This window comes from Gavia stellata, chromosome Z, assembly GCF_030936135.1.
Source record: "Gavia stellata isolate bGavSte3 chromosome Z, bGavSte3.hap2, whole genome shotgun sequence".
Lineage (NCBI taxonomy): Eukaryota > Metazoa > Chordata > Aves > Gaviiformes > Gaviidae > Gavia > Gavia stellata.
Window position 1 is genome coordinate 77,733,499 of NC_082637.1, and position 16,890 is coordinate 77,750,388.

Sequence of the window (16,890 nt, forward strand, 5' to 3'; positions counted from 1 at the left end):
CCACTCCAGGGATAAGGCGATGTGGAGGCCCTGAGACATCCTGAGGCGGAGGCCCAAAGCCAGCTTGCCCCCCTCTCTTTCCATTATTTTTCCTCCACGCTGCTGCAGCTCCTTCCTGCGCCTGGTAAAACCACCCCAGGCACCAGGTCAGCCCGTTGCAGGGTCCCAACTGGAGCACAAAAGTAAGGGCTGTATGGAGATGCTAAGAGAGATGCCACACTTGCCCTTCTGAAGCTAGTGAAGATGACCCAGTGCCCAGCATCCATTCTGTTTTTTTGGGACTGCCATTTCCCACAGAGAGCACCGTATCAGCCCTCTGTGCTTAGGGGCCCTGAGGCCAAATTCGCCTCTGTGGTGGCTCAGGGAGTGTGCAGCGCTGGAGGGACAGGGGGTACGGGAGCCCCATGCCCTCCTGATAAGGCCCTAGACTCTCTGGCCTCAATGTACAAACCACATCACATATTTTTAAATCAGCCCTGGCAAATGCATCACTGCTGAAGGTCAAAGTCTCCGGTTATCTCTGTGGCTTATGCAGAAGAAATGCCTGGAGGCCCAACATCTGGGTCCCTCAGCCTGCAGGCTGTGCAGGTAGGCAGAGATGTGTGAAGCAGATTCAGAACTAGACAGAAATGCAGTATTTTACTTCCAGACAAAAAGAAACAGAGCACGGTGAGGAGAGGGGAAAAAAATCCCAGGAGAGGTCAGGAATGAAGAAAAAAGCAAGGCGTGGGGGCAGGGGGGAAGCTTGAAGAGATAGAAAGAGAAACAAAGCAAAACAGCTGTTAGAAGAGGGATGGGTGTCACGTACAGAAAAGCAAAGTTTGTCATTGGTACCAGCGTGTAATTGGAATGCGATGCAAAGCAAAATGAAGAACTGAACCGCTGTTTTCCCTGTGCTACTTCTTGCATGCTGCTTTCCGCAAGCAGCACCGCATGCTCTGCCGCAGAAGGCTGCCAAAAGGCGTTAGACCTGTAAGCGTTCACCCGGGAGATCAGACTCGGGCTTGATGTGAGGACATCTGAATGGTTGCAACCAGAGCAAACACTTAGTGAAACCACAGGAGCCTGCATCCTGTGCATACGGATTTTTTTCTGTTTGTTACCGAGCTTTTAAAAGGCAGCTAAGCGTAATTACAGCTTGCAATTTCTCCACATTGCTTTACAAAGCATCTGGCCATGACACTGATCCTGCGCGCCGCTTTTAACACAGTTGTGAGCGTTACTTCATTGATAACACACCAACCCAGTGTATTTCACTCACTGAACTTGCATTTTAAGCTGAAGAAAATCCAGAGGGCTCGGCAGACTGTGCTGGCAGATGCTTAGCAGGACCTCACAGTCCTTGGGTGGGGCTTGTTGATTTCCTGGGAATCCTCTGATGAACAAGGTCCTACCCACACAACAAAGAGCAGCCTCACCTTGGGTGAAATACGTTATGTCATTTCCAGGTACTCATCTTATTTCCGACAAACTCTGAAAGAAAAGCACTGGACTGACTCTCTGGTGCACTGCGTTTGTGTGGCAAAGTTTTGGTAGTAGGGGCTGGGGTGGCTTCTGTGAGAAGATGCCAGAAGCTTCCCCTGTGTCCGATAAAGCCAATGCCAGCCGGCTCCAAGACAGACCCGCCGCTGGCCAAGGCCGAGCCCATCAGTGACGGTGGTAGCGCCTCTGCGATCAGACACGAGACAGGAGTGAGAATATGTGAGAGAAACAACTCTGCAGACCCCAAGGTCAGTGAAGAAGGAGGGGAGGAGGTGCTCCAGGCCCCAAAGCAGATATTCCCCGGCAGCCCATGGTGAAGACCATGGTGAGGCAGGCTGTGCCCCTGCAGCCCATGGAGGTCCACGGTGGAGCAGATATCCACCTGCAGCCCGTGGAGGACCCTACGCTGGAGCAGGTGGATGTGCCCCAAGGAGGCTGTGACCCCATGGGAAGCCCATGCTGGAGCAGGCTCCTGGCAGGACCTGTGAGCCCGTGGAGAGAGGAGCCCACGCTGGAGCAGGTTTTCTGGCAGGACTTGTGACCCCATGGGGGACCCATGGTGGAGCAGTCTGTTCCTGAAGGACTGCACCCCGTGGAAAGGACCCACGCTGGAGCAGTTTGTGAAGAACTGCAGCCTGTGGGAAGTTCTCACGTTGGAGAAATTCATGGAGGACTGTCTCCCATGAGTGGGTCCCCATGCTGGAGAAGGGGAAGTGTGAGGAGGAAGGAGCAGCAGAAACAACATGTGATGAACTGACCACAGCCCCATTCCCCGTCCCCCTGTGCCACTCGGGGGGAAGGAGGAAGAAAAGTCAGGAGTGAAACTGAGCCCAGGAAGAAAGAGGGGGAGGGGGAAGGTGTTTTAAGGTTTGTTCCTATTTCTCATTATCCTACTCTGACTTTTCATTGGCAATAAATTAATTTCCCCAAGCCGAGTCTGTTTTGCCTGTGACAGTAATTGCTGAGCCATCTCCCTGTCCTTACCTCAACCCACGAGCCTTTAATCGTATTTTCCTTCCCCTGTCCAGCTGAGGAGGGGAGTGATGGAGCAGCTTGGTGGGCACCTGGCATCCAGCCGGGGTCAACCCACCACATCTGAAAGCAAAATGCACAACAACCTGCTTTCATCCCCCATACAGACACCACACATGCACTTATTCCTCGTGACTTGCTTCCTCAAAGACATCTCCATGTGTGCACCAAGAGCTTGTCCTGACATGCCAGCAAAACCAGACGCGATCAGATAAAACCAGCACATATTCTCCCCCAGATAAAAAGCTACGATAATGCAAGTGTCCCCAAGAAAGCAAAAATCTCTCATTGTCTCCTCTCCCGGAGTGTCTCGGTGCAGCCCTGACATCCCACTCTGCAGGCACCCAGTGCAAGCACAGCAACCGCAAAGTGCAAAATTCCAGCTTCATACTTTGCCCAGGCCTTGAACCCCTCTTTTCCTCTTCGGTCGCTGCTGCCCTCCAGCACGAGCACCTTGCAGTACTGTTGGGCGTTTACCCTCCTGCCTCCCAGAGGGTCTTGTTCCCGCATCGCAGTGGGGGACATGGGGTGCAGACAGATCCAGCAGCATGCCCTAGGAAAAATGCAGGGTCCCCTAGGAAAAAACAAAGCGTCCTCTAGAAAAAAAATGGGGTCCCCTAGGAAAAACGCAGGTCTGCTTGCTCCAGCCCGCCCTGCTCCCTGAGGAAGGAGGGAGGCTGTGAGCATGCAGGAGCCATGAAAATCTCAGGCTGAGTTTGAGGTATTTAAGGCTATCACACAACAGGTATCAGTCTCTCAGCTCGAGACCTGAAGTGCCTTGACACTGAAGAGTGTGGATGAGTATTCCCGTGTTTGCAAACATCGTTCCAGCAGTATCTTCCTTTCTGGAGTTGCAGAATATGCCATAAACCCAGGTGAGCTTACAGAAGGTTTCTTTAAAGGAGACGAACTGGTTTCTTCTAATACAAGGCCCAAAAGTACTAGCTTCACCAGCTCTGGAGTGTTTTGAGATTCATTTCTCCAAAGAACTTACTAAAAATGGAGCGGTAATGACTGGGAGGGTGGTAACACGCATTTTTTCTTGGCTCTCAGGAGAAAGGGCTTGGTTAACCAATATCCCTCCTTGGTAAGGGGAGATGAGCTGTGGCCAAGATCCTTGTTCTCCTTTTTTTTCCTTGGCTTCTCCTCTCATCTTTTAACCAGACGTGCTACGCCAAGCATTCCAAAGACTCTGGGTAATTACATCACTAGTACATCATCTTGGGAGAGAGAAGCGTGTTTGCTCCATGACTTATGCTGGCACAACACCAAGCACACCTATCTAATTATTAAATATTTATTGCACCTGTAATAGGTCAGTTACAAGACCAAAATCTTCCAGAAGAGCAGGCTGGAAGGAAAGGGAAAGTGTAATTAAAGGCTGCTGCTTTGTTGCAGTGTCAGGGCCAGATGCAACACTCCTAATTTCCATTGTAAGGCGGTGGCAAATAACCTGGCCTTTCTATGACAAAATCTGATGCAGCTGTGCCTGGAGTTGTTGCCTCTAGCAGCTGCCTCATTTCTGCAAATGTCTGCACCATTGCTTAATACTGGACATGACTGACCACGGCTGTAGTATTATTTTCCCTGTAGCTGTCCCTTTTACTGCATCACACATCTGAGTGATTGGGTGACTTAATAGTGGTTTTGGGAGACAGAAGTTTGTCTTAGATATGCTCAAGGGAGCTTGGAGGGGTTAACTTGTGAGACATTAGGACAAGCTGCTGGATCTGGGTCCCTGCTCTCTTTTCCTTTGTTCTTCCTCTTTTTTTCCCCCTCATTTTCGGGTGTCCTCGCTCAGGTGACATGCCTATGGGGAAATGGAACATGAGTGACGACTGTGCACCAGAGCCCAAAGCCTGCAAGAGCTGGCTTTCCATTGGCAAATGCTTGGCAATGCCACCCTCAGGACGTCGGGCTGCAAAGAACTGAAAACGTAATTTGTTCAGCCTCCCAAACCTCCTCCCGTGGACCTGACCCTGAATGCACTAAGATGCACTGCTGGCTCCGGGCGAAGCCCTTCCCCGCTGCTGCTGCATGCTGCTCTCACCTAACAGGTGACAGAAATCACCACAAGCAGAGTTTAAAAAAACAGATGCCTTCCATAACAGGAGCTTTAAAGATGATTAGAAGAGGTCCAATTTTTATTGAATTCCCACTTGGACTTTTGTGAGGGTCATGGGGTGCGTGGGCTCTCCAAAAATACAGCCCTTTTTACTGGCCTACATCTAAGCATTGCTAATTAATTCACTTGAGGGCACCTAAATTTAGACCTGCCAACTTTCATTCCCACAGTCTTTCCACACATCAAAGGAGTGTAGCAATTCATTCTTATCGTGCATGGGTGGCATGAGCATTCATCAATGCCTCCAGAGCTTTTGCAAGAGAAACTGTCTAAGGACTGATTTTTGAAGCCTTCACTGCATTTCTACTCTGTCCTTCCTTGAGACACATTCTCTGACTTGAAGGAGCAAATAAAACCATGCTCCTGAAGGGCAAAGACATGTCTTTAAGAGTGCTTCCTGGTTCCCCTCCTGCATTTGCCAAGAGCCGTCTATCAGCTCACTGTCCTGTCAAGTGACTCTTGCATATGACACAGCATATAGCAATATGCTGAAGCACAAAATTTGTTTAATTTCCAACTTCCCCACAGTCAGTTTGCATATTTTTAACAGCCACGTTCCCTCTCCAATGCCTTGGGGGAGAGAAATATGTTGCATTTATGGCTGTGAGGAAGGTGAGTGGGAGAGCGGGCACATGAGAAGCCAAGGCCCCCGCAGTTAAGTGACTGTGTGCGTGGGACAGCTACAGCACCGTTGAGCTAAACAATGAGACACTCCATAGTTTAAAAAAAAAAAAAAAAAGGACAAAAATAATAAAACAGGGTGTGTTTTCTGGGTGTGGGGTTTTTTTTTCCCAGCCAGAGAACCCACATTCCTCTGTATGATTTTTATTATGTGCTGTCATGATAGTAACTAGTACACTCTAAGAATCAAGTGCAGATTACATAAATTATATTACTGTCCAGTTAATTTAGGCATGCATACAACAATCCCACAGCAACCTTTTGGACTTTAAACTGCCGTATGCCTAAGGTTGTAGTTGACTGTAAGCACACCAGGAGGCAAATGGCCGCAGATGGGATCTGAGGACAGGGGGCATGCAGGCACCTCTCCTCGTAGTTCAGAGGATTTATCCATACATCCTTGCCTACAGAAAGCAGCACTAAGGAATTTATTATCTGGGTGGGCTGTTTCCTTCCTTTGCTTGCACTAGCTTCTGCGAGAGCCGCACAACGCTGAGAGCTGAGGCGTTCGGGAGCTGGGTTTTAAAGGTAGTCCGAATTTCTCTATCGTTTTATCCTGCCCAGCAGCAGGTTTCAAAAGCAAGGTGCCTTGGCTGATAAGGCTTTCCCTCTCCTGAGCCAGCTGCAACAGCTGCACCTCCCCAGAGCAGCACGGGGCACACACACCAGCTGCCTCTGTCTGCTGGAGGGACACACGGACACAAGGGCAGTGGGGACCAGCTGGAAGAAAAACCAAAAGCCAGCAGGAGCTACCAAGCCCTCGTGGCACTGCTTCTCACCCACAGATGTCCTAGCTCCTCTGGTGTTACCACCAAAGAAAAAAAGGGGATGCTCATGGCATGGGACAGGCAGGGAAAGGAGCATGGAGAGCAGCACGCGAGGCAAAACCAGATCTGGAAAGGGCTAGGTGGGAGGCAACCCATCGTGGTGCACACAAAAGCTGCATCCACAAGCAGGGAGGAGAGCAAAGGGGATGGCACTGCGGGGTCTGAAATGAGAACCTGGTGATTGTTGCGGTTCTGCTGTGTAGCAAGCCACACACTTAATAAACTTCCAAAATAAAAACTGACTTACTCTCAGTACATATTTCCAGCCTAAGAGATCTCCAACACAAATCTCATGGGGCAAGCTTTGAGGCTGTGAGGGGTGTCACCAGCTTTTCAGTGTCCACCACAAAGCGAAGCAACGTATCAGGGCAGATCCTGTTGGGATGAGTTGGTACCTGTATCCAAGCTAAACTTTTTTTTTTTCTTTTTTATGGAGAAGCACCTTTTTATCCAGGGCCTCCACTAAGTCTTCGCCTCCTCTGTTCAGCTGCATCCCAGAGCAAACCTTCCACAGGCTGGTAACCTGGCTACTGAAGCCTGCAGAAATACCCCATTTGTGACACACTCAGCACCAAGTATCCCAAAACCTTACATCCCTTTTCCTGTGGCCTGTGTAGTGGGAGCTGGGGTCAGTAACCCCACACTCCAACATGAAACGCTATCAGCCCAACAGAAGGGAAGGAGGGCCGTGACAGCCCCTGCTTTGTACTCTTGCACTCTGGGACGGGCAGTAGCGCAGCAGCGTGCAGTAGAACAAAGGACCTCTCCAAATCACAGAGAAATAAAGGAGGTCAATGGGAATTTAAGTTTCCATGACAGAGTCCCCTCGGCTGGGAAAGCTAAAGGGATTGTTTCTGTGAGGACTGTTTCTGGTCCTGGCTGACTCCCTCCGTGAGGGGCACTAATAAAGATGCTCACAGTGTCTCTGGTCCCGTATATTCATTTTGGTGTTTGCCACCAGGCCAGCGCTGCTCATGTCAGCAAGCGCTTCTGTGCTGCAGGTCTGCAACCCGCAGCCAAACAGAGCTGCTCTGCTGCCCTATCCTGTGCCTTTGGTGGTGGTGGGAGAAAGAGAGAAGAAAACAGAAGGAGAAAAGAACCAGAAGCAACCCCGGGATTTATTCCTGCCTCTCAGCCCTCTGCAGCAGCCCTGCTCTCCCCGCACTGGGGGTAGCACCAGCCCTCCTCCTTCCCGTGAGGCGAACAGGACGCCGCCTCAGAGAGCCCGGCCCTGCGGAGGGGAAGAGGAGGGGAATGGTGCGAGGCGGGATGGGGACGCTGCCTCCGCAGCACTTCCTGCTCATCGTTACACAGCACTTTTTCCAGAGTCGACGGGCTTTTTTCCGCGGCTGCTCCTCGCCGGCCGCCGGCAGGGATGCAAGGCCCGCCCTCCCCACCTACGCCGCCGTGCCGGTGCTCCGCCGGGCGGTCGGCCTGCCGCTGCCGCTGCCGCTGCCGCTGCCGCCGCCGCCGCCGAGCCCCCGGCGCCCCCAACGCCTCCCGCCTCAACCGCCGCCGCCAGGCGGCCCGGCGCGCTCCTCCCGCGCGCGCGTTGCGACGTCACCCGCGCCCGGGGGAATCCGAGCCCCGCGCCATGGGGCGGGGAAGGGGGCGGGGGGGGACCGCGGCGCAGGCGCAGTGCGGCGCGGCGCGGCGCCGGGCATATAAGGGGGGAGCCGGGGCGGCGGCAGGAGATCGCTGAGGCAGCGGGAGGCGGCAGAGCGGGCTTGACCTGAGCGAAGCTGAGCAGAGTGTAGGGACGAGGCCGCTGGCCGCCTTCTTGCCGTTTAACCGCCGACTCCGACCCGTCGCCGCGCCGACTCTCCTCCTCACCCCCGAGCCGTCGCCATGGTGAAGAGCGTGGGCAGCCTGGTGAGTCCGCTAGGCGCGTGGCGGCCGTTGGCGCCGCGCGGGGTCGGCCTTACCGCACCCTCCCGGCCCGGCCGCACCGCCGCGCAGGTGGCTCCGGCGGGCGGCCTCCTCCGTCGGCGGGCCCACGGAGGGTAGCGTGTTTTTTCCTCCACCCCGGGCGGCGTGGCCCCGTCCTTTCGCCGTGAGAGGGGAGGGCGGCGAGCTGAGCATCGCCTCCCCGGCGGGAGGGGAGGGAGCGGGCCTGCTGGGCCGCCCGCGGCGCTTCCGGCCGCCGGCAGTAGCTCAGGCGAACAGGTGCCCTTCCTCGGACCGCTGTGGATCCCGGTGAGGCCTTGGCCCGCGGAGGCTGGCAGGTGAGAACCCGTGTGCGGCGGGGACGCAGTCCGGGTCCCGGGGCTGCCCGGGCAGGAGGAGTGCGCTTCATCGCTGCCGCGGGGAGAGGGGGAAACTGAAGGGAGGACTCGCTTAGAGCAAAAAGAGGGAACACGTAACTGTACGACCTGAGGCTTCAGATAGTCAAAATGAGGAGGGAGATAGTGTAATGTCATATTATGACAGGTTGTTGCTCCATCTCCCCTTAAAATCTTAAGGAAATGCCGTGTTTCATTTCTCAAGCTGGTAACAGGTTGCTATGGTACCCTAATTTAGAAGTCCCGGCTTGCCTTATCTACTGACAGTGTGTAGGGAACCAGGTGGCTTTCTTAGTAGAGATTGGCCTAAGTTCTGGTGTGGTTTTGAATAGGAGTTCATGGAAAACATGTATCCAGTTTTCTTTACTTGAAAGGAATTACTAGATCCTAGTCCTGTACTTAAATAACAGGCATTGCTGGCATAAGAAGTATTTCCCTTGTTATGGTGCTGTCTGACTTGTTCAGTACGCTAATACGGCACCTCATTGTTTGGATGGATCTGTGACTACAAACACGCCTGTGGCTTTGGGATACATAATAGTAATAAAGCCTAGACCAACACTTGGAGGATACTTTGCTGGTGGTGAAATAGGATGTGGCCTTGTGCACAGCAGCTGATGTGGTTGATAGACAACAATGGAGTATTTGTTAGCTGTAACTTACGAACACAAATCTCCAAAAATATTCTCTGTGCAAACTTAGCGAGCTCTTCATTTCAGGAAAAATGCTGTTTGGCTAGTCTTGCATTTTGAACTTGAAATTTGATGGAGGTGTCAGTTTGGTCTGATTGTGAGGGGCCTGTAAGTGATGCTGTATGGCATGCATGTTTGTCTTCTAGGCTATGCTCTTCTATAGTCAGTTCACTGTGTAAATGAAAAGCATGGCAGACTTCCCCTGTTGGACTGCTAAGGTGTTAACATCTGACACATGGGCATACTAAGTCTTGTGACCACAGCTTAAATACCTGTGGATGCAGAAAGCTCCTTGAAGTTAAGATAAACGGCATGCCTTATCATTCAGGTCCTGGAGATGGAGTGGTGTGTGAGTTCAACCTGAAATTCTTATTCTGGTTTGCATCTCTCCCACTTCCCCCTTCTCTGTTTATGGAGGAACAGAAGGGGCAAACTTTTTGAGTGAAGTTTGAGGGTTTTGGTATAGGCTGGAAGCTTAAAAATGGAGAGTCAATAAACCTGCTCTAGCTTAAAGCAGACCAGGCTTCCGTTGTCCTCCCAGCTGTGAACATTGATAAATAGTCTGCTGTAGTTAAAGTATGGTTTTGTTGCTCATCCATGGAGAGCATGGACTCAACAGTCATGCTGACAACAAGATTTTGACATCAGCACCCAGAATATTCAAGTACAGTGCAACTGGGATTTCTGAATTAATTTTGTTTTTCAGTAAAGCAGATTTGTATTCTTCTCTGATACAAAGAGGAAAACCCCTTCTTCCACTACCTGCAAAAACTTCTCTGAGTGATATCTCTAAAGCAATGTGAATGTGACAGCTAGCTAGATGTGGCCCATTTCCTAACACACCTCTTCAGAAACTGACTAGCTTCTGAAGGATGGCTAATTTCAGGGTGCTTCACTGGTCCCTCTTAGGTCCCTGCTAGTGGACAGAAGGAGCAGCACTTCAGTTGGTTTAAGTATGTGGTCTTGGGATGGATGACTCATGTAACTTGTAAAGGGTTTGACCATGGGATATAATGCCTTTTATAGCAGAAGCTAATGGGGTATATAAACTGTTAAAAAGCTGGTGTTGCCAAAGCTTTCCTCTTCACACTAGCTGCCTTTCAATATTTGCTTTGACTCAAATAATAGAAAACTTGCAGCTTCAGATGCAGATGATAGTTTTAGAAGTGGTGTCTGTTAGGGAGTTCAGGCAGTTGAACCTTCAGTCTGTTTATGCTAGCTTCTGTATTAAAAAAACTAAACCACTAAATAATGTAGTAACCACTGGCAGTCAGCTGATGACTAGGTTAATCCAAGTTCAAGGGTGACTTGATATGTGTTGGAAATCATGTTTACAACTAAGGTCCGCACCATCTGGCAGATTTGATTGAAGCTATCTTATCTGTCGCTGAGAGCAGTAGACTCCTTTCAGCACTGTCTGTGGTCAGTAGCCTCCATTTTAAGGTATTACCTGGTGCTGGGAATGCCTGCTGCACTAGAGGCTTTCATTACTAGGGCCTTCTCTTACTTGCCCCTTGGAAACAGAGGCCTGCTACCAATGTATTTGTTGAATGCAGCATGTGCTATTCTGCTGAAGGACGATATAACCAAAATGAGGTCTTGCAGGTGTTCAGAGAAGTTTAGTTAACTGTTCAAAAAACCCCAAACCAAGCAAACAACTGGTCAGAGGTTTCCCCTAAGGTGCTACCTGAAAAAAATACTGCTTAACAAAGCTGTAAGATCCTCTAATAGTGTGACCAAGTGGTCTTGTGGTGGGAGGTTCCCCTTCTGTTAACAAAGATGATTTGGTTTTTATATGAAAGCTTGTCACTTCACAGTTATCACAAAAGACAATGATGGAAGTCAATCGGACAGGTCAAGTACCTTGTTTTGCCCCCACTACAGTCTTCCTTCCTCCAGGGAAATTAAGCTCTCTGGGAAAACTTCTGCCTAGTTCAATATTTTTTCACTTGCAAGACTAAGCACCTTTGGACCCTCTTTCTCTTTTCACTCTCCCACAGCAATTTTAACTGATACTAGAGACGACTTACAGGGTAACACCTGATTGTAGTCAGGACCAGGTTTCCAATGGTGTGTGGCCAACTGTAGGTATCATGCCCTCCCACTTTCCCCTTGTTCTGTGCAATAGCAAACCTGAGGTACATGGCTCTATGATGAACACATCACAGGGCTGGACTTCCTTTAGCAGAATATGGTAATTATGCAGCTGGACAGAAGACTTAGGGTGAAGAGAAGGTGGTCTAACTGGCAGGTGCAGGAAGTGGAATTGGTGAAGAGCTGGTGATGTTACAGTGCAGAGGTGTGAGAAGATATACGAAAAACCAGGCTGTAGGATTTGAAGGTGGGGAGGGTTGAGGCTTGACTGAGGAACTTGTGGTATGAGTAGTTGCAGGAAGCAGCTGGCATGGATTGCTGTGTACAGGGACATTGAACTTTGTTGGTGGGAATGGGGCACTTTGGGGATTGAGGTGCAGGAATGCATATTATGTCAGTACAGGAGTGGGGGAATGTGGAGGGATGGGAAAACTTACTGTTCCCACTTCTTTTGGACTGAGAGTAGGTGGTGTGGAGCGTTAGCAACTGATCTTACAGCAAAGTAGACTGTGAATATCCAAGATGCAAGGATGGAAGAACTCAACATGGGGAGGCTGTGCTTCTCAAGATAGCTACATTGGGAGGGAAAATGTCCTATTAACAGGGAGATGTAATGCTGAGTGTATTTGAAGTTACAGCAAAAGTCATTAAGACTTTGACATAGGTTTATACATAAGAATGCTGGTGCAGGACCCTCTGCTTGTTTGTTAAATATACTTGTGACCAGTGTGACTGTGCACTCTTGGCTCCTCACCTGCATGGCATTCTTTAATGGGTGGGGAATAGCTTGCTAGAATCAAGTCTCAACTTACTATGGCTGATTGGAGAAGCTGGCATTAGTTAACTCCGGCGCTGCAAAACTGACCACTGTGTACATGTGGCAGTAACTGTATTGCTTTCAGTTAGCTGTTGCTGACAGAACTCTAATGCTCTGGTCTGTTGAGTTGGGGAGAGTAAAGCAGCATCTTAATGTGCATAATCTGAAATGAAGTTTATATTAACACCTCCCCTGAAGCTTGCATTGCCATGAGAATGAAGTTGAAGAATATTGAAGTGGCTTGTACTTGCTTTGGAAAAGACACTGTCAGGAAGTAGCTGGTGAACATTTTCTGCTTCTGAGACACTTGTTTGCCTCTTGCTAGCATGCAAGTATTGATTGCTTTTAATGTCTTTCAGTTCTGCTAAAACACTCACTTTTTGACCAGAAAACATGGTTAATGGCATGTAAGGAGCTCTAAATTCCAAAGAACATTGTCCAAAAATGATTGGTGTGACTAAGTGCAACAAATGGCCTTGAAGCTCTAGATGAGTATTGGGTGTTGTGTAGTCTGTATGTGTAGCATTGCTTTGGCTAGTGATGTTACATGTAGATTCCCTTGGCAAAAGAAGTAAAATAACTATCCTATGAGTTAGCTTTAGAAAACATGCTGTAGAGTAAACCACATAACATCATTTTGATGTTAGTCATTGATTAGAAAAGGCATCAAACTGGAGTGTAGAAAGGTTTGTGCCCTTTTCAAATTCTGCAGAGGAAGATGTGTCCCAGAAGAAAATGGAAGTCTTCCTGCCAAGACAGAAATGAGCAAATGTATTATTAAAACCCATAATGATCACATTCAGGGGGTAACACTGAACAGAGCTACCAAGAGTTGAAGATTGTAGGCTAGATGAATTACTAGCTTATGTTTCGACAATTCAGTGAGTTGGGGTCACTGAGCATTGTGGTCTTTACTAATTGAAGAGTTGTAAGACAATGCTTGATGCTAGCACTGATGAAAGCAATGCACACTGAAGCACTTGACTGGGCTATTTGTACCATCATGTAAGTGAAGTATTTAAAGAGCTACCAAAATAGTGTGTTAAGGCTGAGAACAAGCTAGCTTTGGGATTAGGCTAAATTGTTTTAGAAAGGAGGGGGGAAATCATTAATGTGTTCAATTCTTTTTTTATAGTCCGAATTTGAGACAGAACTGAAAGCTGCTGGTGAGAAGCTTATAGTAGTTGATTTCTCTGCCACATGGTGTGGGCCATGCAAAATGATCAAGCCCTTTTTCCACGTAAGTAGCCTTTCTGTTTTTGTTGGTAACTGTATTAAATTATATACAAATGTGTTTGCGCTGCTTGACAATAATGTGGAAGAAACTTCCTTTTGGCATATGTGATTGCCAGCGTTTTCTGGAAAAGGGAGAAGTCACAGAAGTACCTACTTTGAGACTATTGAGTTAAATATACTGACCTTTGATATAGCTGGGAGCTCAAATGTGGTTTAACTTCTGCTGTCCTAATGCTTACATGCATGTCAGGTCTGTAGGGACCGAAAAGTTGCATTGCCTCAAGAGGTGGGATATAGAGTGGAAACAATGCTTATTCTTTTGTACACAGTTATTGTAATCACTCCAGTTGTGTTTAGGTGGCAGTGTTATCTCCTGGTAAGGTATGGGATAGGCTGTAGCATCTTTTGGTGATCAGCTGAAGGCTGTAAGAGAAGGCCTTTCACTTATGTCTTGGGATATTTGAGCCTTTCTGTGGGGGGAATATGTTTGAACAAGTTTCAACAGACTTCCAGGTATTGGAGCGGAAAACAAAATTTTTGCTCTAATCAGTAAAATAGCTGCTTTAAGGTAATGAGGCAAGCTTCACTTGGGGGGGGTAAGCAGCACCAGCCTTACAATTTATATGAATGTGTGTTTTAAGAGAGCCTTCCTGGAACACTAACTGTATGGTTTCTTATTTCATTCTAGAGTTTGTGTGAGAAGTATGGTGATGTGGTGTTCATCGAAGTTGATGTGGATGATGCCCAGGTATGGTCTGGGGTGATGTTGAGAGCAGGCAGCTAATGAGTTCCACACAAGTGGCAAAGAACTCCAAAGTCTTGCAGATACTGAAACAAAACAAGAGATTACTTCAACTTTAAGAAGCAGAGATAGGGGTTAAGCACTTACACTACAAAGAATGAATTTATTTTTAGGGCACCTGAATAGAACAAACTGCCTTGGTTATCTGCACATGTGAAGCTGTGTGGCATGTGTTAATAACTTGGGAACACTGACCCTTTACTTTGGAAGGGGGTGTTAGTTTAAGGCCTTAAGCAGCTTTGATGCAATCTTCCCTAAAACTAATGGTGCACAACTGCCTGGTGATCCATCTGGTCTTTCCACTGTTCTTGGCACTGTTTCCTCTTTCATGTCTTGAATTAAGTGCAATAAAATGTCTGCTGTATACAGTTATAGCAATGTCAAATAGGTACTTGAACAATATCTGGTTGAAACACAAGAGTTACCATAGGGCTCTTGAGTCTTACAAATAGTCACTCTGTTTTGATGCAAAGGCCTATTTTTCCCAAACACAGAGTATGGATATAGTAAATGTGGTTTTACTATTGCATGAATTAAATGCTGAAGGGAGGATCTTCCAGGTTTACTTCAGGGAGATGTTAACACTGCCCTGTTTTTGCTAGTGATGGACTACTAAAGCACTTTTGCTTCATTTTGAGCAGTAATGGCTTTACCCTGTCACCTAAACAAAAGACAGTTAGTGGGTTCTAAATTTACCATCCTTCAGACATGCACAGCTGAAAATAATTTTCTGTCTCTTCCAGGATGTTGCTACACACTGTGATGTGAAGTGCATGCCAACATTCCAGTTCTACAAGAATGGAAAGAAGGTAGGCTCTGCTCTTCTGGAACTGGAGCAGGGAAGCCTAAACACTTGAAAGAAAAATTGGTAATGTTAGACTACATAGCCTGCTCTCTCTTGATCATGTGTCTTGGGTACCACTGGCATTAAGACACTCCTGAGAGTGAGCAAGTTCATCTTAGTGCCACAGCGAATGTAACATGGACCAGCAGTTAACTCATGAAGCAAACCCTGTTGTTCACAGGTCGTGAATGAGTCAGTGTTACAGGTCAGTCTTACAGACAGAGCTTCATGAGAGATTAGTGGAGTTAGATGTCTGGGTTAAGACGGCTAGTCTGTCTGTCTAACACGTGCTTTTTACTGATCTTGGTTAGTATTTGTTCTCTGGATGCAGCTCAGTTCTAGTAGAGGCCTGACTATATGTGCCTATGGAATCCCACCCAAACAGAAGTCTCTAACATGTGGCTGAATATACACACAGCTAAAACAAATGCTTGGATGTCTTTACATAGAGGCTGTGTAACCTGTGAAGTGGAGGTCCTGTCCCTGTCAGAGAAATGAACAGACCTCTTGTGCCTGCTCTGCCAAGAGTTGGATAAGATGGGATGCAGACCATACTCTGACACAGTCTCACAACATTCTAGTTGTGAATGGCTATCTGCCTGAACTAAAGAATTGCTGAGCTAAATGTTTTAGTTGGCTTTTAGTTTGCCAAGCAACCTGAAGATAGGCTTTGCTGAAGTAAAACAATGCTTGGATGGAAGCTTCATGAATGGAATTGTGCCTGAAAAGTGAGTGTCAGGTGTTGGGTGACTTTCAGTGGGAATCAGTATAGGCCAAATCGTGACTAATAATTACCCTGAGAAAACTGTCAAAGGTTCAACTTCCACAGCTTCATAATGTAATTGGAAGAATTGTGATTATGATGTGACAGTGTGTGAAGGTGATATGCTTAACCCTGTTGTATGGCTTTTTATTTTGGGTGACCTTGGCAGTTCTCTGGACACGTGAGCCATCAAGCAGGCAATTTCATGGCCTGTAGTGTAGTCTGCTCTGTACCTTGCCACCCCTGTAGATACTGGAAGACAGACACTGTTTTTAAGACATGAATGTTGCCTTTATCTTTCTGCTGTGTAAGTTGCAACAACAGTAATTCTCACAGGAGAAGCCAGGCTCAGGAACAGGTCATTTGGAGCAATCCTTCAAGAATTTGATTGGTAAGGGTTCTGAGCAACCCAAAGTAACTTTGAGCTACCTCTGCTGTGCAGTGACCTCCAGAGTCTCTTCAAGCTTGTATTTGAGTCTCTCACAGCATTGGGTTCAGGATCAATTGTCTTTTCCCTTGTTTTACATGTAGAAGACTCCAGTAATGGTAGTCTGGAAGTGATTCTTGATAGACTTTTATCCCAATTTTTGCATGAGTTGAGTGGGAGATGAATAGGTGAACATCTGCAAAATACTCTGTGTTGGGGGTGAAAAAATTTGTGTAGCAGAGTTTAGTAAGTGTACGTGTGTCTGCATGCTATGCAACTAATGTTATGAAGCATTGAATGCAACAGTTCTAAAAATCAATCTCTCTTTACAGGTGCAGGAGTTCTCTGGGGCCAATAAAGAGAAGCTGGAAGAGACCATTAAAAGCCTGGTCTAATCTCCAGCCATGGAGACATTGAAGCATGACTGCTTCGGCTAAATTATAGCCTGTAACTTTTCTACTTAAATCTAAACAAGCTAGCTAGGTTAAGTGGTGGAAACTATCCTCTTGATCTATGTAAATGAATACAATAAAGTGTAAATTCTTCACTTTTGGATATTGCCCTGTGTTTGAAATTGTGAGGAAGTTTGTCATGTCATCCAGGTGTCAGTTTTTGCTCTGTTAAAGGAGTACTGTCTGGATACAAGGAGTCTTGTCAAATGCAGCCTCATCTGTGACTGAGTTATCACTGGGGGTGGAACATTGTGTTGTATGGGATAGCAATGACAGTAGCTTTAGAAGTCTGCTGCCACCTTATTTGGGTGGTAGTCACCAGGCTATAATCTGG

The 16,890-nt window shown here is 47.8% G+C and overlaps 1 protein-coding gene across 1 annotated transcript; it reads left to right on the plus strand.

Annotated features, from left to right (window-relative positions):
- Positions 1-7,844: 7,844 nt before the first annotated feature.
- LOC104263088 (thioredoxin) lies at positions 7,845-16,656 on the plus strand. Its single transcript, XM_059834125.1, has 5 exons — positions 7,845-8,019; positions 13,168-13,272; positions 13,957-14,016; positions 14,814-14,879; positions 16,437-16,656. Exons 1-5 carry the CDS (start codon positions 7,996-7,998, stop codon positions 16,497-16,499), a joined length of 318 nt encoding a protein of 105 aa, XP_059690108.1. The 5' UTR covers positions 7,845-7,995; the 3' UTR covers positions 16,500-16,656.
- Positions 16,657-16,890: the final 234 nt, after the last annotated feature.

Excerpts from the sequence above, each read along its gene's own strand:
- LOC104263088 (XM_059834125.1), top strand. The coding sequence starts at position 7,996 with ATGGTGAAGAGCGTGGGCAGCCTG. Across the intron at positions 14,017-14,813 it reads TTGATGTGGATGATGCCCAG|GATGTTGCTACACACTGTGA; the intron begins GTATGGTCTGGG and ends TGTCTCTTCCAG. Across the intron at positions 14,880-16,436 it reads TCTACAAGAATGGAAAGAAG|GTGCAGGAGTTCTCTGGGGC; the intron begins GTAGGCTCTGCT and ends CTCTCTTTACAG.